The 19,822-nt window shown below is 38.6% G+C and overlaps 1 protein-coding gene across 1 annotated transcript; it reads right to left on the bottom strand.

The window, feature by feature from the left end:
* Positions 1 to 1,330: 1,330 nt before the first annotated feature.
* On the bottom strand, positions 1,331 to 19,223 carry LOC139732807 (uroporphyrinogen-III synthase-like). Its single transcript, XM_071643649.1, has 6 exons — positions 19,130 to 19,223; positions 12,173 to 12,322; positions 8,677 to 8,760; positions 7,133 to 7,218; positions 6,506 to 6,601; positions 1,331 to 1,498 (listed from the first exon to the last, which is right to left on the bottom strand). The coding sequence occupies exons 1-6, from the start codon at positions 19,221 to 19,223 to the stop codon at positions 1,361 to 1,363; spliced, it is 648 nt and encodes a 215-aa protein (XP_071499750.1). The 3' UTR covers positions 1,331 to 1,360.
* Between the last annotated feature and the right edge of the window lie 599 nt (positions 19,224 to 19,822).

A 19,822-nucleotide genomic window follows, 5' to 3' on the forward strand; every position in this document is an offset into this window, starting at 1 on the left:
CACCTTAATCGAACTAGCCTATGAAGGTCGTGGCTATTCTATAACAGATTCTTGAACTTAGCACAGAAATGGCAACCGTTTTTTGTGATAGGCGAATGAGTAGCACAGTCACAGTCAGTCTAGTCGTACATGCACGTATGCCACGCAAAACTGATCAGCCAAAGTTCTGGTGTTTACAAAATGTGTGACAAAATACGCGCTAGAAAGCCACTTGTAATTGTTGAGTGTGCGCAGTAAAGGTTTGTTTATTGTGATTGTGACATCAGAGCGGTGCAATGGAACAAAAACTTTGAGTCAATCAAGAAAATTAATGGAAATTGGTGACGTCAGCTGTGTGATATCTATTGCACAGCTGACAGCGACAGCATGCAATAGAGCTTTTAACTGCATGTCGCATGATGAGCAATCGACCAATCGGAGAGCTACATTCTTTTTAGGTGTTATACATTGTAAAATGTAGAATAAAATCAAAGCATGGTGATAAAAATCATAAACTAGCTTTTATTGCACATTATTTGCAAGTCCTCTAATAATAATCAACCCACAAGTTTGAGTATGAGTATAAATGACACTACATGTATATTGCTTGGCCTTTTATCTTCCATTTTTTAAATGTAACAAATTTATATTTGTGACCAAATTGTAGGCAATTTGTCCATCACCCCTGAGAAATGAAACATAAATGACCTGAGTTAGACATGCTGAAGCTCCAGAGAATTTTGAACATGCTTCAATTCAGCTTTTCCCTCCTTTGGTCAAGAGGATGAAAAGCAAACCTCTCAACTTTTCTGACTGAAAAATAGGGATAATTTGACTCAAAAGTACAAAGGAGAGAGCAGTTCCCTTAGGAGTTTGTAGTAAATTATCAAGAAAACATAATGCCTCCGGCCACTTCGTTGCGGAGGCATAAAAATAGGAAACATCTATTGAAACAAGAATTGGGAATGGTCAAAATTCAGATTAATTCATCCAAATTCAGAATGGTTGGGAGGTCTGGAAGAGGGCTGAGTCGTGGACTGTGTCATGGATGGGTCAGATCGGAGGGGGTCCCCACAGTCTGTTGTTGGGTGGAAATGATGCTCTCAGCCAGAATGCAATACACTGAACACAGTTCGGCACGTCCCGTTTCAGCTACAGGACCGACACTGCCATCGACCACACAGGCAAGGCTGGGCCGAGCTGGGACGGGCTGGGCTTGACCCTTATGCACCGTGTTCACCAAATTAAATGCTGGATTGCCATGGCAGGGCGAGTGTCCGTCGATCTGCCAGCACACAAAAGGGTTAAACATGCTGGTGTAAGCATCTTCACCCATCGATCACGCGTCCACTGGCATTGGGGTTTTTGGTGGAGCAGATCTCTATTGGTCCCGCCCCTCCTGCAGACACTGCTGGATGGCTTGAAGAAGTGCCTGAGGGTTTGGTTTATCAGCCACGCCCGCAACCAGGTACCCCTTTTCCTCCATTGCTATCTGTGTGGTAGAACCTATTGCAAGAAACTGGGAGCAAAGGGGTAATAATTCAAATGTCAAATTTGGGTAAATTATCTCTTCTCCTTCTTCTTCTTCTTCTTCTTCTTTTTTGCCATTCTCAAGCAATCACCATTACTTTATGGCTGAAGGAATGATGCACATGTACAATTGTATTTGTATAGAATTGCATAAACTCATTAATTCACTGTTGTTGTTGTTGTGATTGTTATTATCATAACAATGACTAACATACCATTATAACATATCATTACTGTTAAACCATCATCACTTTTGTCAGTGTTTTAATTATCACTGAAACCAGGCTCAATGCAAAGATCATCATACAATCTTTTTGCTTTGACCATCAGCAAACTGGCAGTTCATACAAGTATGATATAGGAAATATAAAAAAGGATGAAATTTGGCACAAAACATATGGCAAGCAGGTTTCAACATAATGCATGTCATGATGCTTACTAGCTGAGAGAAATAAGATGTTGCACAATTGCAGATTGTCACTTTTTCTTCTTCTTTTGTTATTCTTCTAATAATTACCCTTTAAAACAGCAAAACCTGCATACAATGAACAAACAGGACCCATAAAATGCAAAAGAATATAGGCCCCTTTATGATTTCCATATCAAACATAAATTTTGCATGGCTAAGATCTTTGATTAATTCATGCAATAAAGAGGATTTCTGCATATGATATTATCTCTTTAACAACATACATGTATTTCATGCCACAATGACTTGTTCTTTTAGACCCTGTCTATCACTGACTGCTGACATGGCAAATAGGGATTTTATATAAATCCCTTTGAATTCAATATTTTTTTGTTTAAGGTAAACTTGCAAATTATTCATTTCTACACTCCTGGTCATCAGGTTAAAAAGAATTGTACCCCAAAGCTTTCTATTGCATGTATGTCCAAAAAAAAAAAAAAATGAAAGGGAGGATTTCATTATTTTTTTCTCCGACCATTCTACATTAATTTGAAGACAAAGGCACGATCATACACTTTGCATGAAATATCACCCTTGCATAACATATTGCATAACACAAGTCATAATGCAGCCACTAATAAGTTCATAGAAAAAGGGAAAGAAAAATAATGTAATGCAAAAGGGATAAAAATGATGTGTTACATACAATGACAAACTTATGTGCTGGAATGTGTAGTCCTTGCATAGCTACATGATCATTACTTGTCATCATAATGATATACAATGTAGTACATTATTTCCATGTGAAGTACAAAAGGTCACTTAGCACATATATGTACTGTAGTTACAAAAGAGCTGGGCTCTTGCATTGGGCAATGTAGTCATATTAATGCTGAAGTGTGTGCCCACGTCAATTAACAGTCTACTCCATGACGCGAAGCTTAATAGTGTCTACCCCTCACAAACAGATCAAGCCAGATCACATAGCAGAAACTATTCAAGCTATGTTAATCATCTCATGCTCAGGTGCGGCAAAACAACCTCGTGCGATGACGCGATAATGCAGGAAACCCCGTTGAGCCGGGCCATGCTGCCTCACGTCTCCAGGGGGGTATACCCTGAGATGGGACTGAAGACCTACGACTACGCCCATTACGTGCTATCTGACCTTCCCGACCAGCACTCTCCTCTCTGCTTCGGTACACGTGCACCCCTGGCACATAGCGCACGCAGCATTTCTGCTTCTTCTGAAGCAAGAGAAGGTGAGAGACGGAGATAACGGCGCTGCATCGCACCCTTCGGGGGGCCATCCAACATCAGAATGAGAGCAGGTTATCTCTGTCAACTCTATTCCTTCTTTCTTTCTGCCGAGCAGCTCTCCATGGAACCGCTAAAAATAGGACAATCACTATATTTAGCACGGCATACCTTCTCCCAGTGGAGATTATAACAACAAATCATGACTATTTTTTTTTTAAAGCTGTATCTGCAATATTTCTTGTTTAATATCATATGATGACTGAAAAAGTGGGATATTATGATCTCAAATTGTTATGGGCAGAAAAGATTGAGAGAGAGAGAGAGACAGAGAAAAAAAGAGACAAGAAAATAAAATCTGTGTAATTGCCTTTTTTCTGTTCTGATATGCCACCAGAATTTTTTTTTTTTTTTTCAAACTGAGTGAAAAGTTTTGAAAGTTCACAAATGGACAATGATTTCAAAGGCTTGGCTGCATTGTGGTGCAGTTATACCGCAGGAAAATGGGTCTCACATGATGAGCGGCTGATGAGCATTACAGAGCTCTGGTTCACACCAGTCATCATTTTCCAGATGTGAAGTCAAACAGTGATGTTGATTTGAGCAGCTCTTCTATAGATTACTCCCTGCTCTCGATTGCAAATTCTGAATATTTTCAGTTATGCAATTGGAGCTGAAATCATGAACCATATGATATTTAGGGGACAGAGGACATATATTTATGAATACATCAGGACATCAAATAAACCTCTCTGTCAATATCACTTCAATGTCTGCTTCTGCATAATTATATGCAAAACCAACATGAAGATGAATCTGCAGCCACAAAATACCTTAGAAGCATGTACAGAGCTCTACCTGTGAGAAATCAATACTCTTGCTTCAAAGGTATTGTTTACCATTGGAAGCAGTGATTTAAAAAATGTTCCAAGTTGTCACATTTGATGCACATGTGTAGGCCAGTTGTATCACAAAACATCCTACCATATAAAAATTTTGCAATAAAACCTAAAATATAAGGAGATATCACTATTTTTCTAAGACATAACTGTAGACGGTTTAGTCTACAAACAATTTTATTATAACTATTGTTTTTCTTTTTTGTATATTTAACAATTCTTAACATGGATTACAATGATTGAAATTTTTACATTGGCTGTTTCTATCCCTAACTTACATTTTAGAACTATTTCCAAGCACTAAAGCTAGGTTTTTGTTTCATCTGCAAACGGTAACTAATGCCTTTAATGTTTAAGGCATCAAAGAGCTGACTGAGTGAAAAGTCTGGATTATGTTTTGTTATGGTTATTGTTGTTGTTGATGGTGGTGGTGGTTGTGCTGCTGTTGTTGTTGTTGTTGTTGTTGTTGTTGTTGCTGCTGCTGCTGTTGTTGTTGTTGCTGCTGTTGTTGTTGTTGTAGTTGTTGTTGTTGTTGTTGTTGTTGTTGTTGAAGAAATTTTGCTTCTAAATTAAAGAGAATTAAAACCCTTCTCAAGCTTACTTCATTGTCCCAACATCTATTTCAACACCTGAGATTAGGCATTGGAATAATAAGAGGAAGTAGAATGGGTCACATTTGAAAACACAGCAGCTGGGTCACATTTGAAAACACAGCAGCTGTGTCACTTGCAATTAGGGATGAAAGAATGACTCATTTTTTAAATCACTTTCATTCTAATTCATGAAAACTTACAGTGCAGATACTTTTCATGATTATAAAGTTTCATCATGACTATAATTTAACGAGGGTTAAATGAGAATAGTTAATATTTTTTTTAACTTAATCTGGCCTAATTACTCCCGTCCCATTATAGTTCTGCATGGATTTGTTTTTGTTTGCTTTGTTTTTGTTTGATTTGTTTAATTCATCTTGTATGAACTTCATTGATCTGCGAAAACACGTGTGTGAAAGATGCTCGAGCTAGGTTCATGGGTCCATCTTTTCACTCAAGTTTGACAGCGAATCAAAATACTACCATTTTGAAGGGATTGTTTTATGGGATCTGAGGGGTGCAGCCACACCCCCCTTGGAATGGCCACATAGGGAGCTTACAGGCACCACAGGGGGTATGTCGGAGGCCACAGGGGAGTGGACGTTGACATCACAAATTTATTAGTTGCCACTCTGCTTCCACTCGTACACAAACCAATACACACACACACAAAAAAAAAAGACTGAAGTCCCACTTGAACTATTTTTTTCAGTCCTCTCTCACCCCGACCCCCTCCTCTAAAAGAAGAAGATATTTGAAAAGGATGTGATGAATTCGATATTGCATTACTTCTTAGATAGCATTTACCATCTTTTCTTCTGCATAAATAGACATTTGTATTGTTATGTACCCTTAAAATGAATCAAAGATATTATATTCAGGTACATCATCAACATCAGCAGATGCTGGCTGATTCCTACTTAAAAGTTCAGAAGTAGCCATATCTTAAGTCTCATTGTGGCTAGAGCTAATTTTACGGTCAGCATTATGTTCATGAAACAGAAAACAGCTTTTCCACTGTTCCAACAGGATACCATGAATTACAGCTGGCATCACTATGATGAACTTTTTTGCACACTTGTCCAATTTCACTCAAATCATTACCAATCTGGTGGTGGGTGGGTGGGTGGGGGGGGGGGGGGGGTTATCTCCTTAAATTTATTCAACATATTTTTTTTTCCTTAGATATAAATTCCTGTCCAATATGTACCTAATAGAACAGATGCATGCAGTCGAAATTAGGACGTCAGTTCACGAAAGAAGATAAACTGGCTTTAAGCACTTGCAATGCTGTAGCAGGGTATTCTGTTTTGTATGACATCTATATAAGCACTATCAATAAGGACAAGTTTTAGAATGCAAAAAACAAAACAAAACAAAACAAAACAAATAAAACCCAACAACAAACCAGACAACCCCTCAAATCAGTAAATAAAATGCTTTCATTAAAAAAAAAAATAACAACAAAGATAAGATAAAGGCATCAAAATTAGTTTACACGTGAAATCCACCATACACTGAAGAAATACATAAATACAAAAATACACACAACTTATATTTCCATGGATGACTAAATTACACACATAGATACAAACATACACATATGCTTGCACACACATAAATATAAAGAAATTGACATTCCACGTGCACATACAGCACAAACATCAAAAATTGTCTTAATAAGGTGAAAACAAAGTGACTTGCTAATGACTAATCAATTATCTGAAGAGCAAGCAGTATGTAATGAAATAACATGTAAGTGTGTGAGCTTTAATGTGTATCTGTACATTGGTGTGTACACACACAACATGCAGCATCTTCTGCTGTACAATTGTTACCTTCGTATTGCTTAATTCGTCCTTGTGGATTTCCAGAACTTCCTTGGAATATTGCACACCGGATGGACTGAAGAAAACAATACAGTCTGGGGCACCCTGAGAAACAAAGAGAGACGATGCATAGTTTAGATATAAAAATGCTGTCTAATGGAGTGAAGTTCTTCCAAGAAAGGTTTTCATTCCCACAAAATGTATCACGATACAGTGTACAAAAAAAAAACAAAACATCGGTTACACTTCTCATCAATAAATTATGAATGTAAAAAAAAAAGGATTGACAAATTTGATTCACAATGCAAAATTTGTTTACATGAACCATATCGAATACTACAGCATTTTCACTCCCCCCCCCCCCCCCCCCCCATTTTTTAAACAGGTCAGGGAAAGTCACTAAATACATGTATTAACTTTTGAAATCTTCATGTTCCTCAAAACAAACGGATGAACATACAGGTCAATACAAATGCAGCATGACCCCCCTCCCCCCCCCCAAAAAAAAAAGAAAAAAAAAAATAGCTTGGATTACTGACTGAGAAAGAATCATAAGTCCTGGATCTCTTTTGCAACACAAGAGCCATACACTAAGTGTGTTTGGATGTGAAAGAAAACTACATTGCATCATCTTACCTTCTCCTTGATATACCTCATCAGCTGATCAGCGAGACCAGTATTTGCAATGGTCTGGTAGACTACATCTGCTGTGAAGTCAATTCCTGCAAACAAGTGTGACAATGACCATTGTGACAGGGCTCTTTAAAGGAGCCACAGGGTACATACCAGTACACAAAATACATTTTGCATTAATCTTGCACTCCATTTAAGTGGATGCCATCACTCTTATAAATGTACATAAATTGAATAGATCATGAACTTGAAATGATATGTACACATAGGAAGACAGTGATTTTGGTGCTTTTTTGTGTGCGTGTGGGGGCATTTTCTCAAAATAAAGTCCTTGGCAACTTGTAAACCCAAAATGAACCCCCCCCCCCCCTACCAGATTATGAAATCTTCAAGAGACTTTGTACAAAATCCATCAGATTACTGTATGTAGTGGGTTAAAAGAGCATCTGAAGTTATTGCATATCATATTTACATTGGCATAGAGAATAGACTTCAACGGATGTTGACAGCCCTGTGTTTGTGCTGCTGCACTACAGATGGCGCTATTTAACAAACATTCCAAACAACTGTTAAAGCATTTCCCAGGGAGCTGAATGGAATGACTGCTTCAACCAAATATTCAGAAAAGTCAGTACATATGCTTGAATTTATATTAACATGCTGGACCACACATATTACCAATTCAATCCATACTGTAGAATATAAAGCTAAGAGAAGATTTTGTTAATATCTTTAAATTACATGTTTCTTCATTTTTTTTTTCTTTTTTAAGGGAGTGTCACTTTACGTCATTTTTTTTGGGGGGGGCAAAACAAAGTGTCTCAATTGAATATAATGTTTCGCATGAATAAGGTTTTAAAGTACAGTTGTATATTTTGGCTACATCAAAGCTTGCTTAAGGGAAACACAAACACACAAACACACACACACACACTCACACACACAGACACACACAAACACAATGCTGACAAAAAGTAATCATTACCGGTAATCAACTCTCACGCAGAGTAGGAGGGGTCAATGACATATGACAGAGTATGACAAGCAAACACATGCATATTGCAAGCAAAGGGCATATATTATCTGATCACGACCTGTAAGTCAGGTACATGTGATCTACATTGCTCTCTGCTTTAAAGTGTAACTTGCCTTTAGATATCACCAGTGCAACTTTATCTATAATTACAATTTTCTGCAGAGTCCTCGAGTAAATAATCTGCATATCTAACAAAAACGCAATAATCCATCAGACTATGTTTCTACTACATGTACTAATGTTGCTACACCTAGTTATAATGATAGTAGCAATGATGACAATAATGAGTGTAATAATGTTGATGATGGCGGTATAGATTAAATAAATACTGGTTACTATGATAAAAGTCATGATAATCATAATGCAATTATAATTATAATTATGGCATAAATGATACACATACAATTAGAGGTATTTGTAACATTTATCCACATCAAAACCATCAAAATCAAAATGCCATTCAGCTTGATAGAAGACTAGACAACAGACCAGACTGTTGGATTTCACTCACCTTCCTTCTCTAGCGTCTTTGGTATAGTTTCTCTTCTCATGGTTCCACACGGATACAGCAGTGGCTTGGAGCCCGGCTTCACAGCTAGAGAGAGAGAGAGAGAGAGAGGGAAAAAATAACAACAACAACAACAACAACAACAACAACAGCAACAATAACAATAATAATAATAATAATAAATACAATCAGTCTTCACAATTCCACCCAATGTCCAACAGACTTTCACCAAATGTCAGCAAAGTTTGAAGAAACAATGATGTTACCACCATACAACTTCCCCATTGGTTTGTTTGAGACTTCAGATTATTACTAAAGTCATGATTTGGGTCAGTAATTTTCCAAAATTGCAAAATCTTCCCCCTAAAAGACATTATTACTACCCAGGGTACATTATTAGAAGATTACACAAGTTTGATGGCAAGGATATACTGTACTTCATCCTTATTGATTTCATGTCAAACAAGGCAATCGCCAAATTGTGTCTCGCCCATTCGCGCACAAGGAATTAATATTTTTTATAACTCCCAGAAGTTAATAGACCTGCTTATGACCTTTGACCTTGTGGTGACCTTCAACACCCTAAGGGACATTTACCATCCAAGTTTGGTCACAAACGGACAAAGGGATCAAAAGTAACGAGCCATAATCGAAACGCGCCATAAAAACTTAACATTGGGCCCTAAAAATTTGTTGACCCCTTTCTGTGACCTTTGACCTTGTGATGACCTTTAACTTCCCAAGGGACATCTACCGTCCAAGTTTGGTCACAAACGGACATAGGGATCAAAAGTTATGAGCCACAATCAAAACGCACCATAAAAACATAACATTGGGCCCTTAAAGTTTGTTGACCCCTGTGACCTTTGACCTTGTGACGACCTTCACCTCCCCAAGGGACATGTAACTTCCATCCAAGTTTGGTCACAAACGGACAAAGGGATCAAAAGTTATGAGCCATAAACGAAATGCGCCCTAAAAACTTAACATTGGGCCCTAAAAGTTCGTTGACCCCTGTCTGTAACCTTTGACCTTGTGGTTACCTTCAACTTCCCAAGAGACATCTACCATCACCCAAGTTTGATTGCCATTGTAGCAACATGTGCTGAGTTACGTGTGATAAGAGAGTCTTGCAAGTAAACTTTAACGCATGACCTCAAATGACCTTTGACCTTATCATGTGACCTCTTACGGCACCATTACATGAAGGTACCCCCAGTGCATCCATCACCCAAGTTTGATTGCCATTGTAGCAACATGTGTCGAGTTACATGTGATAAGAGAGTCTTGCAAGTAAACTTTAACGTATGACCTCAAATGACCTTTGACCTTATCCTGTGACCTCCAACGGCACCATAACATGAAGGTACCCCCAGTGCATCTATGACCCAAGTTAGGTTGTAATCCAAGCAACTTATGTGAAGTTATTTGTTAAAAGAGAGTCTTGCAGGTAAACTTGAACATAGAAAAGAGTCTTGCACATACTCTTTAATATATGACCTCAAATGACCTTTGACATCATCACATGACCTCTGACAACACCATAACATGAAGATACCCCTAGTAGTCCATGGGCCAGGCCAGATATTGGTACCATCTGAGGTGGCAATACCTTTTTGGTGTCATTTTGTTTGTCGGGCATAGATATGCTTATCAAGCTATGATAGCATTTCCAAATGAGTAGCTTAGTCATAGTAAATGAATTTTAAACCAATTTGGTCTCGTTGTTATATCCCTGTACTTCTGAATCGAGACCAACCGCTATACAAAGAAGAACACTGTCTTCTGTATGTTCACAGGTATTCTGTTGTAAACGCGGTGCGCTTAGTCTTTATTCAAGGCAGCAAAGGGAATATCCAAGGGTTATGATGTCCACAGCGCTTAGTCTAATATTCAAGACTGCGAAGGGAATATCCAAAGCTTATAAATACAGTATATATCCCTTTATCTAAAAACAACAACAACAAAAAAGCAATTTCTAGTGAATTCTAGCGTATTTTTCAATTAGTTATCATTTTCCGCTGAAAACGCTACGGTGAAAACGCTAATACCACGCCAATGTCGCTTTATTTCCATCCAACAATGAAAGATTATGCAAAAACAATGTACCGGTACACTACAATACATTATAATTAATAATGTTGTCAATGAACAGAGTGATTTTTGTTTAAAACTGATGTATTTGTTGAGAGGGTGGTATAAAAACAGTATAGATAATCCCTTTTATTAGGAACTTTAGATATGATTAACGGTACATTGTTCTAGATAAAGACTAAGCGCACCGCGTGGCAGCTGTGGACATCATAACCCTTTGGATATTCCCTTCGCTGCCTTGAATAAAGACTAAGCGCACCGCGTTTACAACAGAACACCTGTGGACATGCAGAAGGCAGTGCTCGTATTTGTATAGCGGTTAGTTTCGATTCGGAAGTATAGGGATATAAAAACGAGCCCAAATTGGTTAAAAATTCATTTATTATGACTAAGCTACTCATTTGGAAATGCTATCATAGCTTGATAAGCATATCTATGTCCGACAAACAAAATGACACCAAAAAGGTTTTGCCACCTCGGATGGTACCAACAACCCATTTTTCGGCTCTTGGCCCATGGACTATAGTGCTTCTATCACCCAAGTGTGGCTGCCATTGCTGTAACAGTTGCCAAGTTATGCATCATAAGAGAGTCTTGCAGGTAAACTTTAACATTTGTGATGGACGACGGACGACGGACGGACGACGGACGGACGCCATTTGGATCCCTTAGTCTCGCCTTCACCTCCGGTGGGCGAGACAAAAAGCAAATGATATTTATTGCAGATTTGTGAATGGCTAAATTGGGGACTTGTAAGTTGATGACATAACCTCTACCAATTTGAGTACTGATGCGAAGTCATGACTAACATCACTGATTCACAAAAAAGTGGAAACTTTTAAATTCCATAGCTTTCTTACTTTAGGTCCAATTTTAATAAAACCTCTACTGTCAAGTTAGGACGTGAAATTTGCACTTTTAATTAAAGGACCAAGACAATACATCTTTTTTTTTGGGGGGGGATGTTTTTTATTTTTCTCAAATTTGACTATCTCTCCTTGTACGTGGAGCATCAATGGAAAGTGTTCTTTTTTCTTTCCACTCTAATTAAAGCAAATACATTTGTATTCCATTATTGGTCTGTCTAGTCACCTTCACTATCTTTTTTTCATGATTCAGAAAATACTGACAAACTCCAGAATGTCAACTTTTGTCCAGACCAAAAATAGTATACTTTGGCTAACCAAAATCCAATACTAAATGGAGAAGAGATATGAAAAGTTCTAAAATGCATGCCACATGTAAGAAAAAGTGCACAGAAAAACAAATTGGGTGCAAATCAAAACCTGCCCTATACATCCCTAAAGGGGAATAATGAATATGGGAGTATACATATTTGAAGAATAACAAAATACCAAAACCAAAGGACATGTACATTTACAATCTGATCTCATTTCCATCTCACCACTGATGATGATCTTGACAAGGTTTTCTGCATTTCCAGAATCCTCTCCTACAGGCTCAAGGCCAAGCGACCTGACCCTGCTGCCTGTTGATGTGCCAACGCTAAATGCAGGAAGTTGTCTCCATTTCTCTTTAAGTTCTCTGTTCCAAGCTGCACATTGGGGGGGGGGGGGGGGGGGATCAGTTAATCAGAGAATCATTTTGAAGTATATGTGAGCATGATATTGACAATTCTTCAAGGTAACATATCTTAAGCACATCCACATGAGTCATAATTCCTCAATATGATTTTTATGATTCATACACGAGCAGTTACCAGGTATATGCACATCACATGACATCATCAACCATACACACAAGTTTCTGTTTTCATTTTTTTGTGTGGTATATTTGCCTTCTAAGTGTATACAAATTGTAATAAAACACCTGTTGCTACAGAAACTATTTAAGGTGAGGAATGACCTGGATGGAGGCCATACAGTATACTGCAAGGAGGTGGAAAGAAGTGCCACTTTCCTGATTATAACTGGGAGGAAAGACATTGAATTTGCGCAACAACCCTAGATCCAACCACGGTTTCATGGTGGTGATGGGGGGGGGGAGGGGGGGAGGGGGAGGGGGGAGGGGGAGGGGGGTCTCCGTTCTACCCCCCCCCCCCCCCATTTTCTTGCTTGTAGGTCGAGGAAATGTTGCAGAGAGTGTTTACATTTGGGATTAGTGACCTTTCTGAGCTTGATTATTTCACAGCAACTCGAAAGTTGCCTCCGCACGGTCTGTTCTACTTTCATATCGATATGGCCATAACTTGAGCTGTAGCTCCACAATGACGGTGATATCAGTCAAACCAATGCAGCGTATACAAAGCGTCAACCTGATCGGGTGCTGTTCATTTATTCCGAAGGTTCGTTATTCCGAAGGTTCGTTAATCCGAAACACACAAATTCCCTATACCTAGAGGTTCGTTAATCCGAAAATGAAAAAGGGTTCGTTAATCCGAACATTTGCGGCGTTATTCCGAAGGTTCGTTATTCCGAAGATTCGTTAATCCGAAAATGAAATTCGGAATAACGAACCTTCGGAATAACGAATCTTCGGACTAAAGAGCCTTCGGAATAACGAACCTTCGGAATAACGAGCTGTAACCAAACGATCAAGGGAAATGTCACAGCTCTGTGAACTTGGTTATGGCAACTAGCATCCTTTAAACTGTGGAAGTTAACTGTCCAAGCATCCGTTGAGGTAGTGTCATATCACAATAGAAATTCTGTTGACTACGATACATTCGCACTGACCACTACACTATGCTGAGACTATACTACACTAACGATACATTCGAGATGCCAATTTACTGCCAAATTCAATTAATACATAGTAATAAGTCAGACATACGGTGCCATTATACAAACATCAGGCATTATTCATAGTGTTAGAGATCAACCTCGGTTGAAGATATTCTTACCATGTAACTAACGTGCCTTGCGCTGGCAATTATAATCAGCATATGACATTGAAAAAAATGTATATATATTATATACATGTATATCAACGAGACTGCACTTTCATATGACCTCTCGAATGTATGTTTCGTCGGACTTTAAGAATGTTAGAAATATCTCTGTCTATAAAGAATATCAATTCAATTTTCAAACACGCAGGGAGATATCATGTTTATGTTTGAACAAGAAGAGGGATACCAGAATCATTGAGCTCTACCGGCGTTGCATCAGTTCCCGAAGGGAATAACTGCCATTTGATAAATCATTCAAACAGCATTGATATGTTCGATATTCGGGGAGGGAAGGGGGGAGGGGGACCACCATCGCCAGATGTGAATAATCAAACTCTGTGACATCATCGATTTAAATCAGATAAAATAAAGTAGAACATACACTTCAAGATGAGATACTCTAACACATTTTCCAAATTTACTGAATGTTATTATGACTTAGCCAAGAAATAGGGCTCCTCACTCTGTCATCGTTATTGTATATGCTGCTGCTGTAAATAACGTAGACTTGAAAATCAATGCTGATTGTCCCAGAAATCTAGAAAAGATATTGTTGCTGTAACCTCTGTCTGAACGTGTTATTTTTCAAACAAAGTTTCACTGGTGCATAGAGTGAGACAGTTATGTGTCGTAAACAATGGTAAAGAGGGAAAGTGGATTTCATTTTTTTTTCCCGCGATAGTTGCAATCATCTCCAAGACACCATCCCTGTAGAAATATCTACAAGAAAAGGTTTGTATACATCCTCCTTTTCTTCTCCTTCTTCTGCGAGTCTTGTTCTACCCTGCCGTAAAATAATGTCATTTCTATAAAATGTGTATAATCATTCATGCTAAAATACCAGACCTACCAGATAAGCGACTTATGAAAAAAAGAACAAACTTCCATACATTGAAGATTCATGTCAATTGTCACTAATCAACAACAACAAAATATGAAAGAACGGTGATAGTTAAAAGGAAAAATATGATTTCGCGTGTATTCACAAAACAATACCTATCACAGGTCACGTATGCAAATTAGGTGTGATGACGTCATTATGCCACACCACCCTTTATGCGTCTGGGACCAACATATTGCTCAGTTTTCTTCGTTTTATTATAATAATTACATGTATCTATAGCCCACTTAATGTCGGTTCCAAGGCCGGAATGGTTTATACTCTCATTTTTCACGTGTCTATTTTTGCAATGCGTCAAGCGATTTTGCCAGGGACTTATACAGAAAGTAAGTTGTGTCGTTTCAATTTGAGGGAGCCAATTCATGTGAAAATGGGAAAGGCGAGCTGTGTTTAACACGGAGAAATTACTTTCACAGACACCAGCGTGTTTGTTGAGGACGTTAAAATCTTGTGCATGTCTGAGTTATTGCTGGGTGCCTGTGTACATCATTGTGAGAATGTGAGAATGACAACAGCCTGATTGTCGCGATGATGACATATTGTGTCTTCCTTTTACAGACAGTGTCAGTCCGCTAAAGGGATGATATGGTTTTTGTTGAGATGAGGATGCTGGTTTCAACTTCTTGCACGATAATTAAAAACCAATCATATTCTTAAAGAGCATAGAATTCTAAGTTTATTTGATGCAAAGTGGTTTTGGAATGGCTGAGCTGTGAAATCCAAAGCCAAAGTAAAACAAAGTGGTCCTGATAAAAGGTGGGTCCAACCTTTTACAGCACCTCTTTGTTTTTTGGATTTCTCAGCCATTTCAAAACCAATTTTCATCAAATAAATTTCTAATTATCGGGCAAAAGTTAAAACTTGCATCCCTATCTCAACCAAAACGCAAACCATTAGAGAGAGCACCAAGTTACTAGAAACAAAATCACCCCCCAAAAGAGGAAAATATCACGTATCTTTAAAGGCTGTCGCACGTAGATGTGTTCAATATAAGTTGTTTGGGATAATAAATCTAGTCACGGAATCCATGATGTTGATAGATTTTACTTTAAATTGAAAGTATAATGGAGAAAGAGAAAGAAATACCGAATAAAACATTTCCTTCGTTGTATGTGATAAAGCTGTGTTGAAAGGAATTTGTTCTTATAAATTTTCAGACTTTGTTCTGTCCCTATTACTTCGATATAATAAGAAATAAAAAATCACGGATTATCATTAGGAAAAACGTGGAAAAAGTTGAAAAAGAAGCTGATTACAGTATCTTCTTTTCTCTCTCTCTGTCCCTCCCCCCCCCCTTGATCAGCTTGATCACTCCCTCTGATTTTTCTTCTTTTTTGACCTTTTATTATCAGTTTGTCAGTGTTATAAATGCAATCGTGAACTTTTACACTGCATGTGTAAAAAGATGATGAAGAGGTCTGATCCATCACCAAGCAAGCCTTTCCGATCAATTTGCCTATGGTACCATTAAATCGTTCGTTGTAGTTATTGGAATGATCTATACTCTTATCATCCTTTTATCTCTACTCTTCCGCGAGCATCGAAACTTTCTAATCCATTGTCAGTTTCCTCCTTAAAAACGCCTGTCTATAAGTCATGTAAGTGGGTTGTTTTCAACTACAATAGCGCAGCACGGATATGCAGCTATATACGGATTCAAACAGTAAACATGAAAAGAAAGTACAGACCACTGTTTGGTAATTTAGAGAGCTATCATTACGTCTATCTGAAGCCAAAGGAGCATGATATTTCAGCATTTTTTTAACATCATGAATGACTGGTTTCAAATCCACCCCGCATTCCCAAAAATATTATTTCCGTGTTTAGGAGACAAACAAAATGCACATTTCAGACAAAACAGAGCAAGTCTATTACATTTTGTGATATCTCATGATTTCCGTCAAAGCTGCTGTCATTGTGACAGTAAATACTAGATGTGGGATTGCTTGGGTAGCCATTAACCCTACAAGGACATAGCAAACTATCAATTAAATTGTCATTCAATTGCACTGATTTATGAAAGGTGACAAATCCGTCGTATAATACGCTGGTAAATGCGGCCTTTCTTTAACTCTCAATAAGAGATCACACTGCGTGATAAACGAACACATCGCTGTTGCTCTGAAGCCAGAAATATCAATAACAGTTGCTCCGTAAGGTCCATAGTATTACCCACTGGTTAATTTATGTATACGATGACTCTGAATAATGAATGTCTGCATGTGTGTGAAGGAAGGAATGGGTGTTTCAGTGTCATTTTTCTTCTAACTTTTTCAAGCATGAATGATCGTACAAATTCATTTAGCACATAAAAAAATATGTGTTAAATTCAATGTGTTTACAAAAACTAATGTATCATGAGTTTTAATATTTATGAACTGTATTTGAATTTGCATTTGTGTTATATGTGGAATTTCAAAGCTATTATTTCATATGTGATTGTAAAAATTATGTATTTTTATTATTGTTCATATTCAACACATTTGTAAACCTGTTTACTGATATTTTTCTGTTCTGCACTGCTGATCAGTCTTATATACCAATAAATAGACAAATGAATTACTTCATTGCTAATGAACAAATAAATAGATATAACATCGATAAAAGAAGTGTACCATCTTGACTGCTTATTATCGTCTACAACCAAATATCACCTATTATGTCTCCGGTCCATTTGCCTGCATACTTGACTAAAGGCTTGTTTATTTGAAGATGTCTTTTCGAGTGCTGTCTATATCTTTCTTCTCTCTTCATCCTCCCCTTCCCGACCTCTCTATCTAGAGAGTGGAGTATATACTGGTAATATACAATTTGCTCGTAAGTGGTTTGATTACTCACGAAGTGTGGGCTTAACTCAATTTTTCAGCGCCTGTACAACAACTCGTATTATCTCACGTAGCACATAAGGGTTAAACAAGTTGCCAAAAAAAAGTGGAAAAAAATCATCCAAACAAGTTTGAAAGTCACTTGAGATATATCAGGAAACAGGCGCAGTGGTGGGACTCGAGTGATATAAAACACACTACTGATCACCTAACCCGATTATGTCTCATTCGATTACAGACATCGCAAGGTATGGGGAAATTCACCGCTGACACAAACACGAGTGCTGCACATAATATTACACGTATTCACGATTGTAGGGCCTGTATTCCATTCCTCATCTCATCCAACAGAGGAAAGTGGAATGAATTTCATCAGCAGATAAACAGATTGAGACAAGATTTCACTAATTCACCCCCCCCCCCCCCACCCTGCCTCACATGTATATGCATTCAAACATATCTATCTAGAATAGACTCTATAATCGATGCAAGATATAGGCGAATTAATGTTTGGTGAAAACAACAGAAACAAACTACAATTGTTTTAATGGGAACGATACCTGCGAACAAATTAGTGGAGTACTTCAATTTCCGTATATATAGTTTTTACATCTTAAAATAAAAACGTCCCTGTGGCATATAAAGCAAATAATTACTATATTCTCTGTCTCTCTTCCTCCCTCTATCTTTCACCATCTCTTTCTCGTATAATAAGTTGACCGTTTTATGTCCATGAGAAACCTGTTTGGGGACACTGAACGCCTTAGCAAGAGACTTACATTTACGGCCTGATTGATAGTTGAGATAATAACAAAAACTCACATTCTGAATGTTTTAATGAGGATACCCTTTCGGACGTATTCGGGGTATCTCGTCGGCCACTTCTATACAGTGGATTGACGTAGCCATGTCTGGGTTCATCCAATCGAAAATCACTGCACGTTTTTCTCGGTGGTTCAGTATGATACTTCTGTATATGGGTAATGAAGTATGTATCAAACAGAATAATGTGTCTGTGCGGAACCATGTAATTAACTCATGTGCGATGGGAACACGGGCATATGGAGTTTGTGATGCCGTTAATGGGGGTGGGGTTTGTGATGAGTTAATGGGGGTGGGGGTTGTGATGAGTTAATGGGGGTGGGGTGGCTGTTGGAGGGTGGATGAGTCATTATGCAGCATGGACGCAGCAAGGAATTCAAGAGGACTACAGCTGGTCGGATGATGGCAAGACGTTCCTCACGATGATGGGATGGATGTCCCATAGAGCTGTAGCTCCATGGATGTCCCTTACTATCACAGAGAGTTCCTTCTCTCTCTTCACACGCTGACCCAAGCACAAGTGGTCAGCCCCATGCCAGCAGAGATGCAGACGATACCGAGGGCACGGTTCGACCTACTTTACATCTCAATCTGTCACATGCGATCAAGGAAGCTAGCTTGTCACTGTAAGGACCTTTGACATGTGTCGACTATCAGGACTGCAGTATCGTCGTGAGGTCTTCATGAACACAGATTCGGAAACGAGCCAAACGTGAGATACAGGTGTATTCTCACCATCAGTATCGCTGGATTATTGAAAGAAGAGGAGCTTAACTTCTCTTGTTATGATAAAGAGCTTTATGAATAATTTTACACTAGCCTTGACTGAACGCAAATGCGATTAATATTCGATGTCGCGGCAATCCCAAATAGCGATTTAAAAGCTCAATAAGAAATTCATACTTGCCTCAGAGCAGAGGAGAGCCAGGAGATACAGTCGTACGATGGGAACGGAGAGCCACGCCCGACGGCTCGCTGTAGGGGTCGGTGAAGCCATGCTGCGTGAAGTAAATGCCGCTGAGACAGTAGAAAGAACAACTCCTTGTCGGAATTTGATAATTTACAGTTCATAGGCAAGAAAAGCTGAACTTGAGTGCCCACACGGGATGACGTGTTGAGATTTCCTACGGCAAGGTCATGTAATGCAACTTCTGTTTTCATAAAATATTTACATCGGGAGATTCAATTCAAGTGGTTAGATGATAATAATGCGCTTGCGCTCTACAGTAAACTTGCTAAAATATTCTGCATACATCAGCTTCGTCGAAGCACAGTGCAGTCACCCAAGTGCTTGTGATGAATCGTGGCACACAGTCAGGGAAAGGAAGAAGTCTGCAATGCACAAGAACAACAATTATTTTTCCTCTGAGCTAATATCAAGCCATATCCACACTACAACACCAGTGGTCCATCCCCGCCCACGTTCTCACCGGCGTCCGTACTACAAGCCCACGACTTGCCGGTCTGACCCAGCACGTTATACTCCTGGCGTGTGTTTTTGTCATGTGACCAAATATTATGATTCCCACTTCAGAGAGATTAAAGACTCGCGCCTTTTTTCAGCGTACGAGGTTTTCTACTCCCCATCAGTGTCCC

The sequence above is a fragment of the Diadema antillarum genome, unplaced genomic scaffold, assembly GCF_040938485.1.
Source record: "Diadema antillarum isolate AM-2024a unplaced genomic scaffold, OU_Dant_1.0 seq00000450_RagTag, whole genome shotgun sequence".
Classification (NCBI taxonomy): Eukaryota; Metazoa; Echinodermata; class Echinoidea; order Diadematoida; family Diadematidae; genus Diadema; species Diadema antillarum.